This window comes from Sphaeramia orbicularis, chromosome 3 (genome assembly GCF_902148855.1).
Source record: "Sphaeramia orbicularis chromosome 3, fSphaOr1.1, whole genome shotgun sequence".
Classification (NCBI taxonomy): domain Eukaryota; kingdom Metazoa; phylum Chordata; class Actinopteri; order Kurtiformes; family Apogonidae; genus Sphaeramia; species Sphaeramia orbicularis.
Genome location: NC_043959.1, coordinates 57,751,783 through 57,769,323, shown reverse-complemented (window position 1 = coordinate 57,769,323; position 17,541 = coordinate 57,751,783). Strand labels below are relative to the sequence as shown.

Below are 17,541 nucleotides of genomic sequence, written 5' to 3'. Positions count from 1 at the left end.
TTGGCTGTGCAAGTTAGCGGATGTGTGGGCACAGACACATTGTGTTTTCTCTTGTAAGCAAAGGGGGATTAAAGTTGAATAATGTAACTAAAATATTTGGCTGCAGAATGGCCAAATGTTTCTTGTGAGGTTTAATGTTGTTGCTTGGTCGATAATGGCTGGCATGGTGACTCTGCGAGACTGATAATGGAAAGCTACCGTGTTGGTTAATGCACCCATCGTCTAAAAGCCTCTCCATTTAGTTCTAGTTCCAACTGAAAGGACTCAGGGAGCAATGCTGTCTTTAAAGGCCTCAAAGAGCTCTTAAATTTAAATGACATTCTTTTTCATCAAGGTGGTGTAAAGGGATCTTGGTTGTCAAACACAAGTGTGTATGAGTGTGTGCGTGACTTTATTTGCACACGTGTGCCAGAGCAGGTGACTGAGAAAAGTGAAAAACGTGTTATTTGCCCATTTTGTTTGTGATGTTTTTTTTTTTTTTTACAAACATCCCGCTGCAGCCTCTTTGGAATTGGTAAAGTTCTCAGTGAAAGTGCCTCTCCTGTTGCATTCTCAGTCAGCACCGGTGTTTTCTTGAAAATGTAAAACTTGCTTTGTTGTCCAGCATCAGGGTCCTTAAAGATGTCATCCTCCTTTCTAGTTCATATAAAATCAATAGAGGCTGGGAGCCAGTGAGCATGGCTAAATAGAAATATTGTTCAGGGGAAGTGAGATGTGAAAAGAAAAGTGTCAGTAGATGTGTGCATGTTGTGTAGGTGTGACAGTACGAGCTGGTGTGTATGTGTTTAAGAGTGTGTTTATGTGTGTGTGAGAGCGGGTGTGCTTTGCTATTGTAACCCTGCTGATTGGATTGTGTTTGACAGATATGGAGTCTGGAGAGCGGCTGGCCTCCCCTGCGCCCACCCTGTCTGCTGCTCGCACCTCCTCCCCAGCGGCCTCTTCCTCCTCTTCCTCCTCTTCTTCCTCTTCGTCATCCCCTGCTCCCCACTCTAAGAGCAGCCTGGCCCCGAGCCCCTCAGGACTGGGATCCACCCTCAGCACCTCTGGTAAGAAACACTTTTTCCACTGCAGGTCACTCTTCTGCCTCTCAATCACCCATGTGTACCCAAGACACTGTGTACACATTGCAATCACTTTCTGTGACACACTAAAACACGTCAAGTATGGTCACCTTATTTATCTCACCAGCATTCAGAATCATCCTTGTTTCTTTACCATGAAAAATGAGTTTCCTCCAGTATTAATTATACAGTTATTTTGTAGCCTGGTGAATACACCTCTCTCCCAGCTACAAGGATTTTTTTCCCTGACAGCTTGGGTTGCAATTGAAAAGCTGCTGCATTAATGAATCCCAAACAATTAGGGGGTTCTTTTGTGTGAGAAACACACACATGCTTTGCCATGTCTCCTGACAACCTTCAGCTCTCTGGCTCCAGCTGCCTCAGAGTCAGGCTCAGCACGACACTGTGCATGTATGTGTGTGTGTGCATGTGTGTGTGTGTGGGAGAGAGACAGCTTCTGCCTGCATGATTTAACATTTGTCAGCCACTCAGTGTCTAGTCAGCCCTGTCCAGCATCCCGTCCAACCTCCTTTCTATGTATTGGTCAAAGCCATTAGGCAAAAAGGAGTGTGTATATTTGTTGTGAGTGTGTGTTTGTATCTGTGTGCTATTCAAAATATCCCATGTGAGAGCGACTGAATCATTTGCTGATATTTTTTTTCTACTCATTTCTAAATGTTTTGCCATTTTTTCATATGCCTTCACTCACACTCACACACACACACACACACACACACACACACACACACACACACGCACACACACACATCACTAAGTATGCTCTGAGTAGGGAATAGCATGTATCCAGCTTTCTCCATGATTGTTGTGTTTTGTGTCTGTTATCAGAAGAGGAAGGAGGAAAGAGAAAAATAAAGCCCCTTGTTTTGTCCTCCATCTCCTCAGTGTTGCCCCAAAGAAGAAGCCATTAGGAGCATCTCCTCCTTATGCATTATACATCCCTCTTATCCCTCTGTGCCATTACGTGCGCTCAGATTTTCTAGATAAGCGATGTTGGACTGAGCGTCAAATCAAATGCTTAGAGGCAGACTGTTAGCCCTGAACTTCTGCTGCACCTTGCGAGAATCATATATATTTCTAAGAATATAACATGAGGAAAAACATATTATTATTATTATTATTATGGAAGAGAAACACACCTGTATTACCCATTTGAAAATCTAGGTACAGGTTTACAAATGTGCTCTTGCTGAACGGAACCTGCAGTCATGAATCAAATTTAGTGGGTTTTCTTATTTTCATATATATTATCTTTAATAGAGATCAGCAGTGCTCAGAGAATACCATAGGATGTTTCACTGTATATAGAAATTAGGTGTCAGGTTTATAACTTCAACAGTGTACAGTAGTAGCTGCAACAAAATTCAGCACATCTTGTTGTGACAAAGCACAACTTGATGTAATAAATCAATAATTTAGACATTTGAGAAAAGTGTGGAAAAAATAGATTATTGAATGAAACTATTTTTGCTCACAGTTTCATAGATCACAAAAATAGTGTATTCTATTCCAATGCTGAACACACAGTTAGTGGAAAGAGTAAGGCAACAGATTAAACAGCCAAATAAACAATTAACAGTAATAACAGAAGAACAGTGGTGGAATAATTTTTCAAAGTTTACACACATATGTATTGCAAAAAGGCTTAATTATCCTCATTTGAACATATGTTATTTTATTAATTAAGTCCTGCACATTGTTTAAGCATGAGCTATGTGCAATGAAATGCAAAAATAATTCTAAATCTTAAACACTGGTGCTTTCAGACATAAATGGTCCTATTTTTTAATCAGTTTTTATTTTATGAGGTTAGCTATGGTTAAATCTTACTCTGTGTCTGTTCTAATTGTAAAAGGAAAACTATTCTCAACCAGAACAACAAAATCATGTCAAGTGTATTGTTTAGCAGGTAACATCAGTAATTATGCTCGCCGAGACACACTATCATCACAGAATGTTAAGACATTGATTCAAGGTCCTTTGCCAATGTGCCAATAACACTTACAGAAAAAAAAAATCTAAAGAACATTAAAATGAGCACGAACTCTGCGTGTGCATACGTGTGTGTGTGCGAGTGTGTGTGCGCGTGTCATTGATGAGGATATCACTTGGAGAATAAAAGCTGATCGGCGCTTGTAGCACTCTCTCCTTCTGGGATCAACTCACGGATGCAATTAACTTAAATCTGTCTGTGGAAATTTGATTGACTGCAACAAACAACAAATTAATCCCCCTTCGGCAGCATCCAAACATGAAAAAAGCAGGCGGTGCAGTTTGTCAGAGTGGAGGAAGGATTGAAACAGAATGAAAAAGAGGGCGAGGAAGTGAGAGAGACAGAGACAGAGAGAGGGAGAGAGAGGGTAGGTAATCCTAGGTATGTCTTTCCCGTGCTTCTTTCTCGCTTCAAATTTTTAGATTTAATTATTTGCCTTCTGGAAGCCTGCATTAATATTGAAAAGGCATTTGCAGATGTCACTTTGTGTTGCTTGGAAAGGAAAGGGGTGTGTGGCGGGGTGGTGTGGGGAAGAGGTGGGCACCCCAGGCATAAGTGAATGCTGTGGCTGGCCTTTCTGGGGGTTGCATTGCAGTCGTTTATCTTTGTATCCGCTAGCTGACGCTGGCAAGGCGGGCTCTACATATTCAGCATATTCTAATGACATTCAAAAGGCAGATTTTGCTGTCTTGTGGTAGAGAGGGGCCTTGAAGCCAACACGAAGGGCTCTCATACGTCACACTGCTGACATGATTTTTTTTTTGTCTCGCCACATTATAACATACGATTTGATTGTAACTCAAAAATAGTCTCTTAGGTGCATGTGTGTAGTCAAGTTCATTTTAGTGTTTAGGTGTAAAACATACAAGTGGTGGTACTGTGTACAGTGTCCCTCTGGGTAATTAGATACCACACTGCATTAGCTCAGAAGAAACACTGCGTTCTAGTGTTGCTCTGTTAAATATTTCTGTGGCGTGTGCAAGTGTATAGTAGTTTGACATTTTCATCTGCACTGTGCACAACACTTTCCTTTTCTTCAGTCATCACTTTTTGCATGTGTATTACCTGGTTTATGCAGAGGCATCAAGCAGGCTTGCTCTCCTTTTCTGGAATAGAAATTGAATTTGCATGAAATATGCTCACACCAAATTGCATCTGACTCTGGGAGGAGGTAATACGTGGCAGTCGCCCCTGCCAGAAATGATTGTGCTCAGGAAAACGCTAGACGATGATGATGTTGATGAAGTATTCTTCTGTGCTGAAATGGAATGCCAAAAGGATAGAAAGAGGTTAGCTTTTTACACCTTATACACACACTTCTTTTTCTCACTGAGACTATCCAGGCTTTGTCACGGCACAGCAGATTGTGACAGTCTAAACTGAAGAAATACTGATACACCAATAGTTTTGTGCTGAAATTGGATTATAACAAAATGTTCTGCAATCTAAATCTGAATGTTTTACTCTATAGACATCAATTCCGAGGCCAAGCCAGTCTATAATATGCTTACAGACCTTTTTATATTTTGATATAGTGTAGAGCTGGTTAAAATCTAAATCTGAAGTTAATTTTTAGACAAACAGAAGACATTTAGTATTTATTCCCTCTGTAGTTGAACAGACAAGAAGTGACATCTTTGAAATCTGTGTAAATCTAGTTTTTATAACCAGTTGTTCCTCACATCAAGAGCTCAATGATTTGATGACAGTGTTTCAGTCTTAATAAGAAAATACAAAACTAACAGCAGGGCAAGGAGCAATGCTAAAGGTCCAGCAAACAACTGTCATGTTAGCTGTCAAAATAACACAGGAAGTTTGTTAAATATGGACAAATCGGAATATTTAGTGATAAGTAAGCATTATTAAAAAAAAAAAAAAAAAAAAAAAAAAGGATAAAGCGATTCACTTTCACTGGGATAGAATCTTTCATCACTGTGATATAGGACTGTTCGGTCAGTGTGTGTACATGTAAACAAATCTTTGTCCCAAAGCTTCAAACAAAATACTACTGAACACGAAGTACCGACAAGAAAATATGCCACTCAAACATTCCCGTGCTAATGAGCCTGAATCTGATTCAGAGTGCAAGAAATCTGTTTTTATTTTTCTTGTTGTTTTGCTTTGTTGGAAATTCAAACACTGAGCTGTCAAAAAAGTCTACCGTCAATTTGTGTAATGGACCAGAAGACATTTTGTGTTCATTAAAAATATGATCAGTCAAAGGTCTAGAACACTCATCGTGTTAACTTGTTGCTTGGTATGGTATTATACACAATTATTTGCTATAGATTGCAGTGAAAATTATATTAATAATCCATGTTTGGACTCTTTTTTCCAGGCCGTCTGTTTGGAGCAGCGGGAGAACAGCCCTTCATCGGCTCCACATTGTCAAGTGCCTTCCCTCTGGTCAATCACCCAGCCTTCGGAGCCCTCTACACTGCCGGAGCAGGCAGGCCTGAGTTTGGAGGCCTGGGCTCCCTGGGCATGTCAGCTGCTCTGGCTGCCCACCCCCAGCTAGGAGCCCTCTCTGGTAAGATAGGTCCCTCATAATTGGAGAACGGGCTGGTAATAATTGGTTACATGGGAATAGTGTAGAAAATTCATGTCTTTTCATTTCCATTCTATTCTCACACAGAGTGGTGGCGAGCTGCTGAAGCCCATGGACGGGGAGCTGCTGCCTTCCTCCCTTCTTTCATTGGTTTTCCTCCATTCTTCACCCCCCACATTCAGCCCAACCATAGCGCCAGTCCTGTTCAGATCAGAATGCCCAGCAAGAATAGCCATGCTCCAGCTAAAGGTATGCTTTTATTCGGGAGTCATTCACAAATTTCAACTTATCCTCCTAGAATGTGAATTAGTATGATAATGAAACTTTGCTCTGGAAATAAACAACATAACCTCTATCTCCACCTGATACCCTGTCTTCTTCCACAATCTAAATCCACTTTGTCGTATCATGAGATGCATTTTAAGACATATTTAATGACTACAGTCGCTCCTTCCTTCTTGTAATCTCTGTCACTTGCACTTTTTTAATTTCAGTGTATCTTTTAATTTATCTTTTATTATGTAAACTAGTCATGTTGGGCTTGGGCTCTGCGCAAAGAGCATGTTGATGAGATGCATGCATGAATCAATATTTTTTATTTTTTTATAAAACCTATTTCATTTCACACTTATTAGCAGTGATATTTTCATCATATACTGTAGCAGAATCCACAGAAGAGATGTAGTTGAGTGGGAATACAGTGGATGTGTTTTGTGTTTCTAGGTGTGAATGGGGCAGTGAATGGCAGTGGGGTCTGTCCCACAACCACACATTCGGCAAGTTTTTCTGCTAGTTCCGCTCCTGTTCAAGCAACAGCCAAGCCAACAAAAAATTCAGAGCCCTCTAACAGCCACCGTAGCAGCCCTCAGAACAACCTGGCAGAGTTGGTGGAAAAGCCGATGCAGAAACCTAAAGAGAAGGTCAGTGGTAGTTCAACAAAAATGGGACATGAACATAGAATATATGCATTATGCAGCAGAGCTCATTTTTGCAGTTTCTTCTATTAATTCAGAAGCCGCGCAAGAAGCCAACAGACACTTCTGTGGCAAGTAACAGTGAATCAGGCTCATCATCAGACAGCTCAAGTGACGGGTCCCTTAGCAGTGATCTGGAAGACCTTGCAGAGGATGATGAAGACGACGATGATGAGGATGAGGACGATGAAGAAGAGGATAAACAGAGTGAATTGTCTGACACTGAGAAACGGGCAAAGAAGAAAACAAAGGTATAAACGAAAAGTAAATAATCAAGATTGGCCTTTCGTGTAAAACTGAATAACAATGAGAAAAGGGGGGAGTTTGTGTGCAGCACAAAGCCAGCATGCCCTCGGCCACACAGTGCACTTGAGTACAATTGCTTCCTAGTGCCTTCATACACGATAATAGCGCCCAAACTATTGAATGAATTATAATAAATTATCATAACTAAGGGTATTCTTTGTTCCAACTGTTTTATTTCGTTTCTCCTCAGGTTTTGATACCAAGCACTGGAACTGCAAAGACTGACAGACCACTTTCTGGGGTCCCGAAAGTGGAGCCCCATAACAAGAAAGCCTCCAAATCCCAGAAGGTTCCATCCAACCCCCCAACCCTTGTGCCCTTACCTTGCTCTGTCTCACCTCCTGCCTTGTCCCAAAACTCGGCACTGGCCCTGCACAACTCCCGGCCCCGGTCGGAGGGCCCACAGCAACACTTTAGTGTGATCCAGTCCACTGGCCTGGCTGCCAGTTCAAAGCCCATGGCACTCCTCACTCAACCCCACAGGGAGTCTTCCCCATCTTCCTCCCCCATAGCCCTTACCACATCTCCAAAGGCACTGTCCAACACTGCCTCTCCCAAACCTCCCAAGCTGCTCCCCTCCTCCTCCCCACAACATCTGCCCCTCTCCCTCTGCTCCTCCCCTAAGCCTCTCTCAGTCCCTTCTCCTCCCCGCTCAACTCTCCCGCTGTCTACCTCCCCAAAACCTTTTGGTTTGACCTCATCGGTAACAGGCTCCCGGAAGCGCTCACTGAAGACACCTCAGCACACTGCTCCAGGCACTGGCAAATCCACCAAGAGGAAACTGTTGGAAGCTTCACTTGCGCAGATCAATGAGTTCAGGCTCAAACAGGTGAGGTGATATGATAACATAAACTGAACACCTGTATACTTCAAAAACAACTCTACTTGGAGGAAGTCAGATAGTCTTAAATCTAACCAAATTTCCCATACACAGGGTTTTTTTTTTTACTTTCTTAAAGTGTCTTTTTTGCAGTGTAAGTTTCAGTGGGAGTGCTCTGACACTTACAACTTTAGTAATAGAAGTTTTCCATTACAGTTTGAACATTTGCACCAAATGAAGTGACAGTGCTGGGTATGTTTACCACAAAATGATATCCATGCTCCACACAGACAGCTATACAACTGTTGCTGGTGGCACTGTGAATGTGATTAAAAAAATACAATTATTACATAGGCTATTACAGTTTTTTTATTCAGACGAGGCAGCGATTTTCAGAGGGAGTCGATTTCCAGTGGGCTTCTCTGAAATGTTAACATGGCCTTGGGCAAACTTTTATAGCTTTATTTGGACATTAGAGAGAATCTGGATTGAGTAAACCTGCAGAGCACTGGGAATGGACATAGAAAAACAAATACATATTAGACAATAAGATAGAGTATGTTGATAATTATTGCTAAGAAATCTGTCTCTTTAGACATTTAGTCAGTCGCATCTTATTCTTGGGAGTGAAGAGATTTAGAATACAAATAAGTCAACGTTTCATCATTGTCTATTGAAACAATGATAACATTAATAATTATATAAACGCAATAAAAAGTCAGAGCATTCATGTCATTATATACTCCAGTCCTGTATAATTGAGGTACTGTGTCTTCAAAGGGGGTTATATTTGATCAATTGTGTACTGTACTGATGATGAGTTGTTTTGTGTTCATGTTATCACTCTGTCACATCTAATTTTGTGGATCAAGCTGTACATTGTGTCATCACCCTTCGGATCTTTGTGTTGTCATGGTTTTGTGCGTGTGTTGTCAAACCAAAAGGCACAGATTTGCCTGTTGATAAATACGTTAATGCAATTTAGTTTCATTTCCATTCTGAAGCAGATGTGGTCTGCACACACACTACTGTATTATTTATGCGATCATTTCAGATGAAACAATATAGAAATTGGCAGTTTTCCTTACTCTTTACCACACTGTCTCTCTCTGCAGAAGAAATATGAAAGATAGTAAGAACGTAATCAATAAGCTAAACCTATTGAGATCATCTTATTCTGTGAAAATCATTTCCTCTTTTCTGTTTCACCAGTATAGAGAAGTTTACAATGAGCTAAATTCCCCTTGTGGTTTCAGCACTGTTACTGTATTTCATGGTCTGTGAAATTGATTTGTTTCACTTCATATCACATCCAGTTGAAAGTGCAATGTTAAAGTCTAACCTGCCTTGCTTAAACACAGATTGAACCAAACTTGTCATCAGTGTAGAAAACACAAACATGTCCAGCTGCATGATGATAATGATGATGGAGCTTTTCAAATGTGCAGACAAGTAATTACAATTTTGGAGAGATACTTGGTGTCTGTCTTTGTGAACTTGGCTTAGTACAATGCCTTTGGTTATTGCTTTTATGTTCTTTTTGTTTCACAGAAAGGAGCTTAGACACAGTTAACTGTACCAGTGTTAGGCATTGTAGTTTTGTCACCTGCTCAAACAATCAACAGTGATGCAAACTGACAGCTAGAGCAACTCCACTTTGTCCCATTTCTTTTCTAATTTTATTCCCTAACCTTTCTTTGTTCCTCCTATGCTCCCTATCCCTCCCCCTCCCTTCCCTACTTCTCCTTGTTCTCTCCCGCTCTCCCTTTCTATTCCCAGAATCTCATGTCCCAAGGGCAGACTTTCCCAACAGAGCGCAAGAAGCAGCAGCAGGGGCTAAACAAGTCTCCCAAGAGGACATCTCTGTCTCCATCTCCATTGCCACCCGCTCCGCCTCCTCAACCCCAGAACAATCACTCCAACCTCTTCCTCTCGAGTGCCCTGCTTGGGCTCCCCGAACCTCACCACCCCAATGGAGTCATCCAAAGCACCACTCAGGACGCACCTTTGGCACTCATCACCAAACCTCGCAAAGACTCTGCCTCTCAAGGCAAGTCCCCTCAATGCGACTCCGATGCCGGGTCAATGCCTGTCAATCTGAGCACAGGGGCGAGTAGGACCCAGGCAACTGCTCCGGCCGGGCCTCAGTCACAGCCCCCCACTACCTCACCCCATGCCACAGGCCATGGATCTAGAAAGAACAAGACCACTACGGGAAAGGGACAGACACCAGGGCTGGGACAGGGACAGGCACAAGCAGACCCTTTAGCTGCCTGGAAGGGCTTCTCTCAAAACCATCTGGTACAGTCTCTAGTAGATTTGTTCCGTGGAGGAGAGTCTGGGATAGGGATTCCTGGAGTGAGCATCCCTGGGGTTGGAATCCCCGGGGTGGGCATCCCCGGGACATGTAACCCTACAGCTGGTCTGCCAGCTAACAAGGAATCAGATGACTCGGGAGATGATGACGATGATGAGGATGACGACCTGGAGGAGGAGGAAGATGAAGAGGACTCAGATGATAGTTTGTCTGGTAGGTGACTTATTTATATTTATTTGTTGGTGCCTTTCAATTGAAGATGTTCATTTTGGAATTTCAGTAGGAATGGAACTACAGCAACCACACAATTCTATTATATTTTATATATGTAGCTCAATATCACAAATCAGAGCTTTATCTCAAAGGGCTTTCAAATCTGTGCAAAGCCTGTTCTTAACCCTCAGTTTGAATGAGAGAAAAATAACGCCCCAGCAACACCAAATTATGATGTGTGTTTAAGTGAAAAGGCAAAAATACAGGAATTGTGTATTAAACCAAGGCCTGGTGAAAAAGTTGTCTTCTGATTATTAAAATGAACTAGCATAAAAATCTAAAAAGTAAAAAAAAACAAAAACAACCAAAAAACAAGAATTTTAATATTTTTTGGCCATACTATCCCTTTTTTCCATTTCTGTTGTTAGATCATATCCTCCTATATAATATGGACCATTTGTACATGTGTATATTGTAAATGCTGCTGCAATTCAATTAATTAAGCAGCTCTAATTTATTTGCTGCACTGTGGTGTCACTTACAAAGGCCTTTTCAGTGTGATGAAGCAATTTACAAGAAGAGTACATAAGAGTCATAGCATACTGTTAGTTTAACATACACTGCCTCCAACTTCCATGTGTATTTTAATAAAAGTATTGACATTTGGCACCATTGCATTGATTAAGTATTGCAAGAGGAAGTAATGCAATATATATAATATTGATATGTTGTCCCACATAGGGCTGTGTGATTTAAAAAAAAAAGGGTTTGCAATTAAATATAGGTCAATAACAATGATAAATTCTGGATATATTCTATTGATATGGACTATTTTTTAACAATCATCCAGGAAAAATCAATGAAACACAAAGTGCTAAATAGATTTCATGTTTTATGATTAAATCTTTGAATGGTAACCAACACTCTGGCAGAAAAGTTTCTTCACCAAAATAGTCATGATGCAAAACCTCTGCTATGTTTTATACCATTCAGTAGTTTGTACTGCTTCTGTCCTCTGCTGTTTCATTGATGAAAACACACAGACAAGGAAATGGACTTCACGGTGCGTTAAGGTGCACCATCGTAACAGAAATCTGTACATGAAGCGCCACAATGGTCATTGTAACAGGGAACGTTAATTATTTTTTTCTCATTTTTGTTTATTAGATACATAGATTTGATTTTTTTATTAACAGTGAGTGTGTGACAGGCCAGGTCCATATTTATTTTTTATATTATAATATTAACTTTAACTATTAGGTTTGTGCTCAACAACTTCATGTTACTCTTCCCTCAGGCTTTAGTCATTATCAGAATACGCCTACAAATTTAAGTATTATCAGATTATATATATATCATGAAAAGTGCGGGCCAACATGGAAAAAATATTGTCATCATATCTTTTGTCATAGAACTCCTCTTGAAAACTGACTTATTAACATCATTAATATCCTTCTTTCCTGTTTTAGAGTCTGACAGCAACTCAGACAGTGACATCTCTGGGAAAAAAGTGAAGGAGTTAAAGCTGCTGCAGTCTGGGTCATCCAAAAAGGAGGTGACCCCCAACAGGCTAACCAAAGGCCCAGAACTACTGAACACCTCAACCAATCACACAGCCACCAGCTGCTCCCCTCTCAACCTACAGGTCATCAAGAGTCCCACCATCGTCACCAGCTCCAGTGCCTTGGCCTATCACAGCTCTCCAGGCTCTTCCTCTTACAGCCTAGCCTCTCCTTTAGGTAACATATCAACTGAAACCACAAGCATGACAATGAGATGTGTCTTTCATGGATGTCATATTGACAAAATCAGAAGAGGAGGTGCTTTAAACAAAACAGAATCTCAACCTCAGAGGACTGTGCACAGGATAGTTACTTTTAGAGAGGCGTGAGTAGGGCACTTGATTATCATGGCCTTACTAGAGCCCTGAGGTCATGTAGGGGCATGCTTTAGAGCCCTGACAACTTGTTTGGCACAGCAACAAGGTTAATTTCCGCTTTCCTTCGCTGTGGAGAGATTACGCAGATCAGAGAAAAGAGGACACATGTGTAGCTTGCCAGGAACGTTCCATGCAGGCATTCTTGTCTTTCATTTACCGTAAAAGATTTTGTTTTTCTTCAGTTTTACCCAGAGGAACACGAATCATGAAATAACATCATATGATATATAATTTACTTTAAAATATACCATGAGTGTAGAGTGTGTATAAAAAATGTTGTCGTCCCATGTACTGGATATACAGTTTGGATAAACTCCTGATATATGCAGCATGTGCATGTTCTTGGTTTGCTATGATTATGGCTTTAACAGCAGTCACTGTACTATACAGAAATGTTAGGTTGTGTTGTCAGTTGAAATTGAACTGTGTCTCCACAGGCTTAGGGAAAAAGAAGAGGGTGATGGATGAAAAGGAGTTGATGATACCTTTGGAGTTGGGGTATGTACAAGTGGTGGACAGAAATAACCCTATTATAAAACAGTGTTGGTACATGCATGCACACCATACGTGCTCTAGCTTTCATGTGTGATCCCCTAAATGCTCTTTTAATGAACAGCTGTCCTGTTTTTTATTCATTGTTAAAAATCCAGGTGGCGGAGAGAAACCAGAATCAAAAATGTGGCTGGACGGCCCCAGGGCGAGGTGGCCTACTATGCTCCATGTGGCAAAAAACTAAGGCAGTACCCAGATGTGATGAAGGTACTTTGGTCTAACAGTGCTGTAGTATTGTGCACAGCCATGATACAACAAGCAAATGTTTTGAAGCAAAATAGATGAGCAGTTAAGTTTATAACAAGGTGGGAGTTGGACAAAGACAGTCACGTCATTGTGGGTGGTGTGGTTCATGATTAAGTATAGAAAGATATTTCTGTTGATAAATGCAACACTGCCCATCTACATTGCACAAACAAATGCTGTTGTATCGGGATTTGTCGAATGCTGTCTATGCTGTTGCTCCAGCTGCACTCCACTCCCACCCCATCCCGCTTTCTGTGACCCTAATAGTGAGAGATGATATTCTTAGATTCACTTTGTGCCACTTTTTTCACCTCTCCTTCCCAAAAATGATTAATGGTTAGTGTTGGGATGCACAACTTTGGCCCCGTTTTACTGTATATTATAAATACTCTATAGTCTATAGTTTGTTTGCTTAATCAAAAGCTCAGCTACACTGATTGTGATAACTGCCTTTGGAAATAGAGCTTCACACAGAATAAATGTCTACCAGTAACATTCACTCACTGCTAGTCAGTAAGTAGGCAGTAAAAAGCCTAGCACGGCCACAGATAAATAGGAAAGGGCCTGAGTTGTGCACCCCAAGGTCAGAACCGTTTTTCTCTCCTGAGAGCTTTTGCTCTTTTTTGTCCCCTGGCTTTTATAATGATTAGTAGCACTGCACAGATGCACATTGTAACCTTAGACTCTTTCCAATCTAGTGCCTCCCAGTTGCTTTTCAATGTCGCTAATTTCGCTATTTTTTTCTGCCTAAACCAACGCCATTATTATTTTCTCTTCTGTAGTATCTATCCAGAAATGGAATAAGTGGCATCACGCGTGATAATTTTAGCTTCAGTGCAAAGATAAGGGTTGGTGACTTCTATGAAGCCAGAGAAGGACCCCAGGTGACTGCCTTTCATCTCTCTCTCTTTCTCTCTGTCTCCGTCTCCCTGATCCCTGTTCATCTTTTCATCTAGTGGCAGGCAAAGCTTCATGCAGCAGTCACTATCAGGACAGGGATAGCAATACAAAAGCCCTCAGTAGTTTTAGTCCGTAGACCTCTCACTGTGCATGGAGAAATGTAATAATCAGCTGATGTTACTTCCACAGGTGACCAGTGATATACAGTATGCTATACTATATGTCTGTGAAGAAAGAGATACACTAGAAAAATGTATTTTATTTTTTGGAAGTAGGATAGAAGACATTCATTGTGCTGAGGGGCTAGAAAGACAGATTTGCAAAAAAAAAAAAAAAAAGAATTGATCAGCAATTTATTATTATTATTATTATTATTATTATTATTATTATTATTATTATTGTTATTATTATTGTTATTATTATTGTTTAATCTTAATTTTGTATCTGTCATTATATGGCCAGTAACTTTGTGTTACAGAAAGACATAGACTTAAATTAGGTTAAAACAGATTAGTAAATTACAGTTTGTCATTTGATCTTTTGTTTAGGCAGTATTTTGATTTGTGTTATAAAGATATAAATGGAAAACACGTATCTTCTTTTCAGTAGAAACAGATTAGAATCCAGTAAGCTGACTATTAAATTGTTACTTAGTTAAATGCATTGTACAAGAAGAATTGTACGTCACTGTGTTGTTTACCGTTGCATCCCTCCCTTTCTCTTCATCTCTATCTCTCTAGGGTTTACAGTGGAGCCTGTTGAAGGAAGACGAGGTCATTCCTCGTATATTGGCAATGGAAGGTCGAAGGGGTCGTCCCCCTAATTCAGAGCGACAGTTAGGGGGCGAAGGTACCAAGGGTAGCAGGCGGAGGAAGGGACGACCCCCTAACGTGGGCGATCCGTTAGCACCTGAGGGACCCAGTCCGAGTGAGGTCAAACTTCTGCGCAAACTAGAGGCTCAAGGTTAGCAGAGGAAATGAGGCTTGAAATGTGTTGTAAATATGAAATAAAACCAAATATGCCAAGATTGGATTGCTATGGACTGCATTATTCAGGCAGTAGAGACCCATTAAGGAACACTTTATTTTGGATTTATATCAAGAAGCATCTGGATTAAAGTTAATTCACCGTCATTAGGACCTCACACTAAACGTTTTCTTAATGTTTGGAGGAAGATTAAGAAGTAATAGTTATGTTTTTTGTCACCCCACATGTATTTACATAATCATTTCTTTCCTGTGTTTTTTGTACAGGACATTCTTCATAATTTAGCAAAGACAACTACAAGATTACATAATGAAATAATGTAACAAAAATATGATATATATATTAATACTGATATCTAAACATTTTAAAACAGAAAAGTCAGCACTGTCATATATTTGGCTGTGTTTCATATCTCTTCTGTATGCTTTGGCATGATGAAGCAACATTTTAGGTATTTTATGGAATTCTCTCTGTGACTGTGATTGTCTTTCTGTTCTGTGCAGAGATTGCCCGACAAGCCGCCCAGATGAAACTGATGAGAAAACTGGAAAAACAGGCACTGGCGCGTGCAGCTAAAGAAGCTCGGAAACAGCAAGGTAAACTAATTTTTTTGTGCTGTTAACAAGTGCTCAGGTCTGGAACATTGACAACAGTGTTTTTCAGTCGGTCAGTTCATCATTTCACATCCACTTTGATCTAAGTACGTATGATTTAAAGACCAGCATTGCCTCCAGGACCGCTAGTACTGCATATATAGTGTTTGTACTATAGCCGTACATATTTATTTAAATTACTATAAAAGCACTGGCTTTAATCTTCCTTTTGCTCTAATCTTTTTTTTCTACGTCTGTGCTACAAAAACATTATGTTTGTACCTTTTTTTTTTTTAAACTTTATTTATAGAATATTTTGAATGATTTAAAGACAGAGTGATGCACAGCATAGGATATAAAAGTACAGATACAAAATAAATATCGATTGTCACACCTGAAAGTCAACTCCCTTCGCACCCACTACCTAAGGCCAGTCAGTCAAAACCATGTTTGTACCTTTTTAAAACCTGTATACAGATTCAGTGCTGAAAAATGAGAAGCTGTCAGTTTATTTAAAGGAAGACCGAGAAAAAGATCTGTCATGTATTTTTGTAATGTGTTATAAAAATAAAAACCTTTCCACCAGAAGACAATGTTGAGCTTTACCTTAAATGTGACATTAATCCTGCTATTTAAATATAAACATTTTCATGAAACTTTTACAGCCATAGAAATTCCTTCAGTGTTAAAATGTGCTCAGATTTATGCTGGAAACCTTGAAATGTGTCTGTTTACATCCAAAAAGTCATCTTTTAGACCAGGTTATACACAGTTACTGCTTCTATTACTGTTGCAGATAAAGCTGTTGCTTTACTTGATAAGGAACAACATTGAATCATTCAGTCTTTGATGATTTTGATGCAGTTAATCCTGTCTTATGTTTATAGATAGCATGTTTTTACACTGTTTCTTATTGTTATTATTTTTATTAATGGTTATATGATTACAAATTTAAAAACAATCTTTGTACTACTTGAAAAGATTGAATGCACTTTAAACTAGACACTTATTCTTTTTACTGGCTGGCTAAAAGTGCCTCTGTTTTGTGCAATTTTGATACTAAAGGTTGTGTTTTTTTTTTGATTCATGATCGTTTAATCTATGATGTACTTTCAGATATAGTGTGCTTCTCAGAGTCTGACCTGTAAAATACATCTTCATTTTAGTGAAACCACATAAATAGAGAAAGCATAACAACTGCAGGACCTGAATTTATAGTTTGCAGCCGAGCTTTGTAGGTCATTTTTGTAGATAACAATATAACATTGACTTTACTCTTGTAGCTATCATGGCAGCTGAGGAGAGGAGGAAGCAGAAAGAGCAGATCAAGATTCTCAAGCAGCAGGTGGGCAGCCTGATGTGTGTGCTGACAAATCCTTTTCTTTCCTTTCTGTCCCAAAACATGTAGTCCCTGTGTACACTACAGGAAACACTGAATAGATATTATGTGATACTGACTGTACCATCGTTGTTAGTATACAGCGGAATGTCTTTTTCCTAACCAAAACTGGAACAGAGTGATTGGAAAATTATATTATCCAAGGATGCTTTCCACTGTCTAAAATATTAAAAGACTCGGTTTTGTTTTGTTTTTTTTCCAGGAGAAAATCAAGCGTATTCAGCAGATTCGTATGGAGAAGGAACTCAGGGCGCAGCAAATTTTGGAGGTACAGAATCTGATCCAACAGCACCTCTGATTAAGCAGAACATTCCTGGATAGCTGTAGCCCCTCAGTCTATAGTGTTTTAATCTTCCTAAAGCTCATTACTGAACAGCAGCATGCATTGGAGGGAGTTGCGTCTTCTTAGGCATAATTCCACATGGAACTAATGCTAAATTGGTCTTGGTTGACGGCTGTTGAATATTAAAATGGCTGTTGCTGCCTCTTCAGACCTTATTTAAATTGGACAGAAAAGTCTTTTTTTCATCAGACAACAGTAACAGTTTAGCATAAGTGGGTCGAGGAAAAAAAAAAAAAAAAGGCGCTGTTTTCCGCACACACACAAACACACATGCAAAGATTTATACACAGGCACACACAATTATACTGTAGGAGCTTCAAAGTGTTTTAGCA

General features: G+C 40.0%; 1 protein-coding gene across 12 annotated transcripts in view; it reads left to right on the top strand.

Annotated features, from left to right (window-relative positions):
• The window catches only part of baz2ba (bromodomain adjacent to zinc finger domain, 2Ba), a 71,554-nt gene that overhangs the window by 34,967 nt on the left and 19,046 nt on the right, over positions 1–17,541 (top strand). For 7 of the 12 annotated variants that reach the window (XM_030125231.1, XM_030125192.1, XM_030125183.1 and 4 more), the window contains 15 exons: positions 864–1,046; positions 5,411–5,602; positions 5,708–5,869; positions 6,344–6,540; positions 6,633–6,845; positions 7,091–7,729; positions 9,500–10,250; positions 11,720–11,989; positions 12,627–12,687; positions 12,840–12,948; positions 13,770–13,871; positions 14,628–14,850; positions 15,378–15,470; positions 16,751–16,812; positions 17,069–17,134. In XM_030125231.1, the coding sequence (XP_029981091.1) occupies positions 866–1,046; positions 5,411–5,602; positions 5,708–5,869; positions 6,344–6,540; positions 6,633–6,845; positions 7,091–7,729; positions 9,500–10,250; positions 11,720–11,989; positions 12,627–12,687; positions 12,840–12,948; positions 13,770–13,871; positions 14,628–14,850; positions 15,378–15,470; positions 16,751–16,812; positions 17,069–17,134 (3,321 nt within the window). In that variant the 5' untranslated portion in view covers positions 864–865. The remainder of the gene's footprint in view (positions 1–863; positions 1,047–5,410; positions 5,603–5,707; positions 5,870–6,343; positions 6,541–6,632; positions 6,846–7,090; positions 7,730–9,499; positions 10,251–11,719; positions 11,990–12,626; positions 12,688–12,839; positions 12,949–13,769; positions 13,872–14,627; positions 14,851–15,377; positions 15,471–16,750; positions 16,813–17,068; positions 17,135–17,541) is intronic. The other 5 variants (XM_030125244.1, XM_030125222.1, XM_030125236.1 and 2 more) reach the window with 1 other exon arrangement.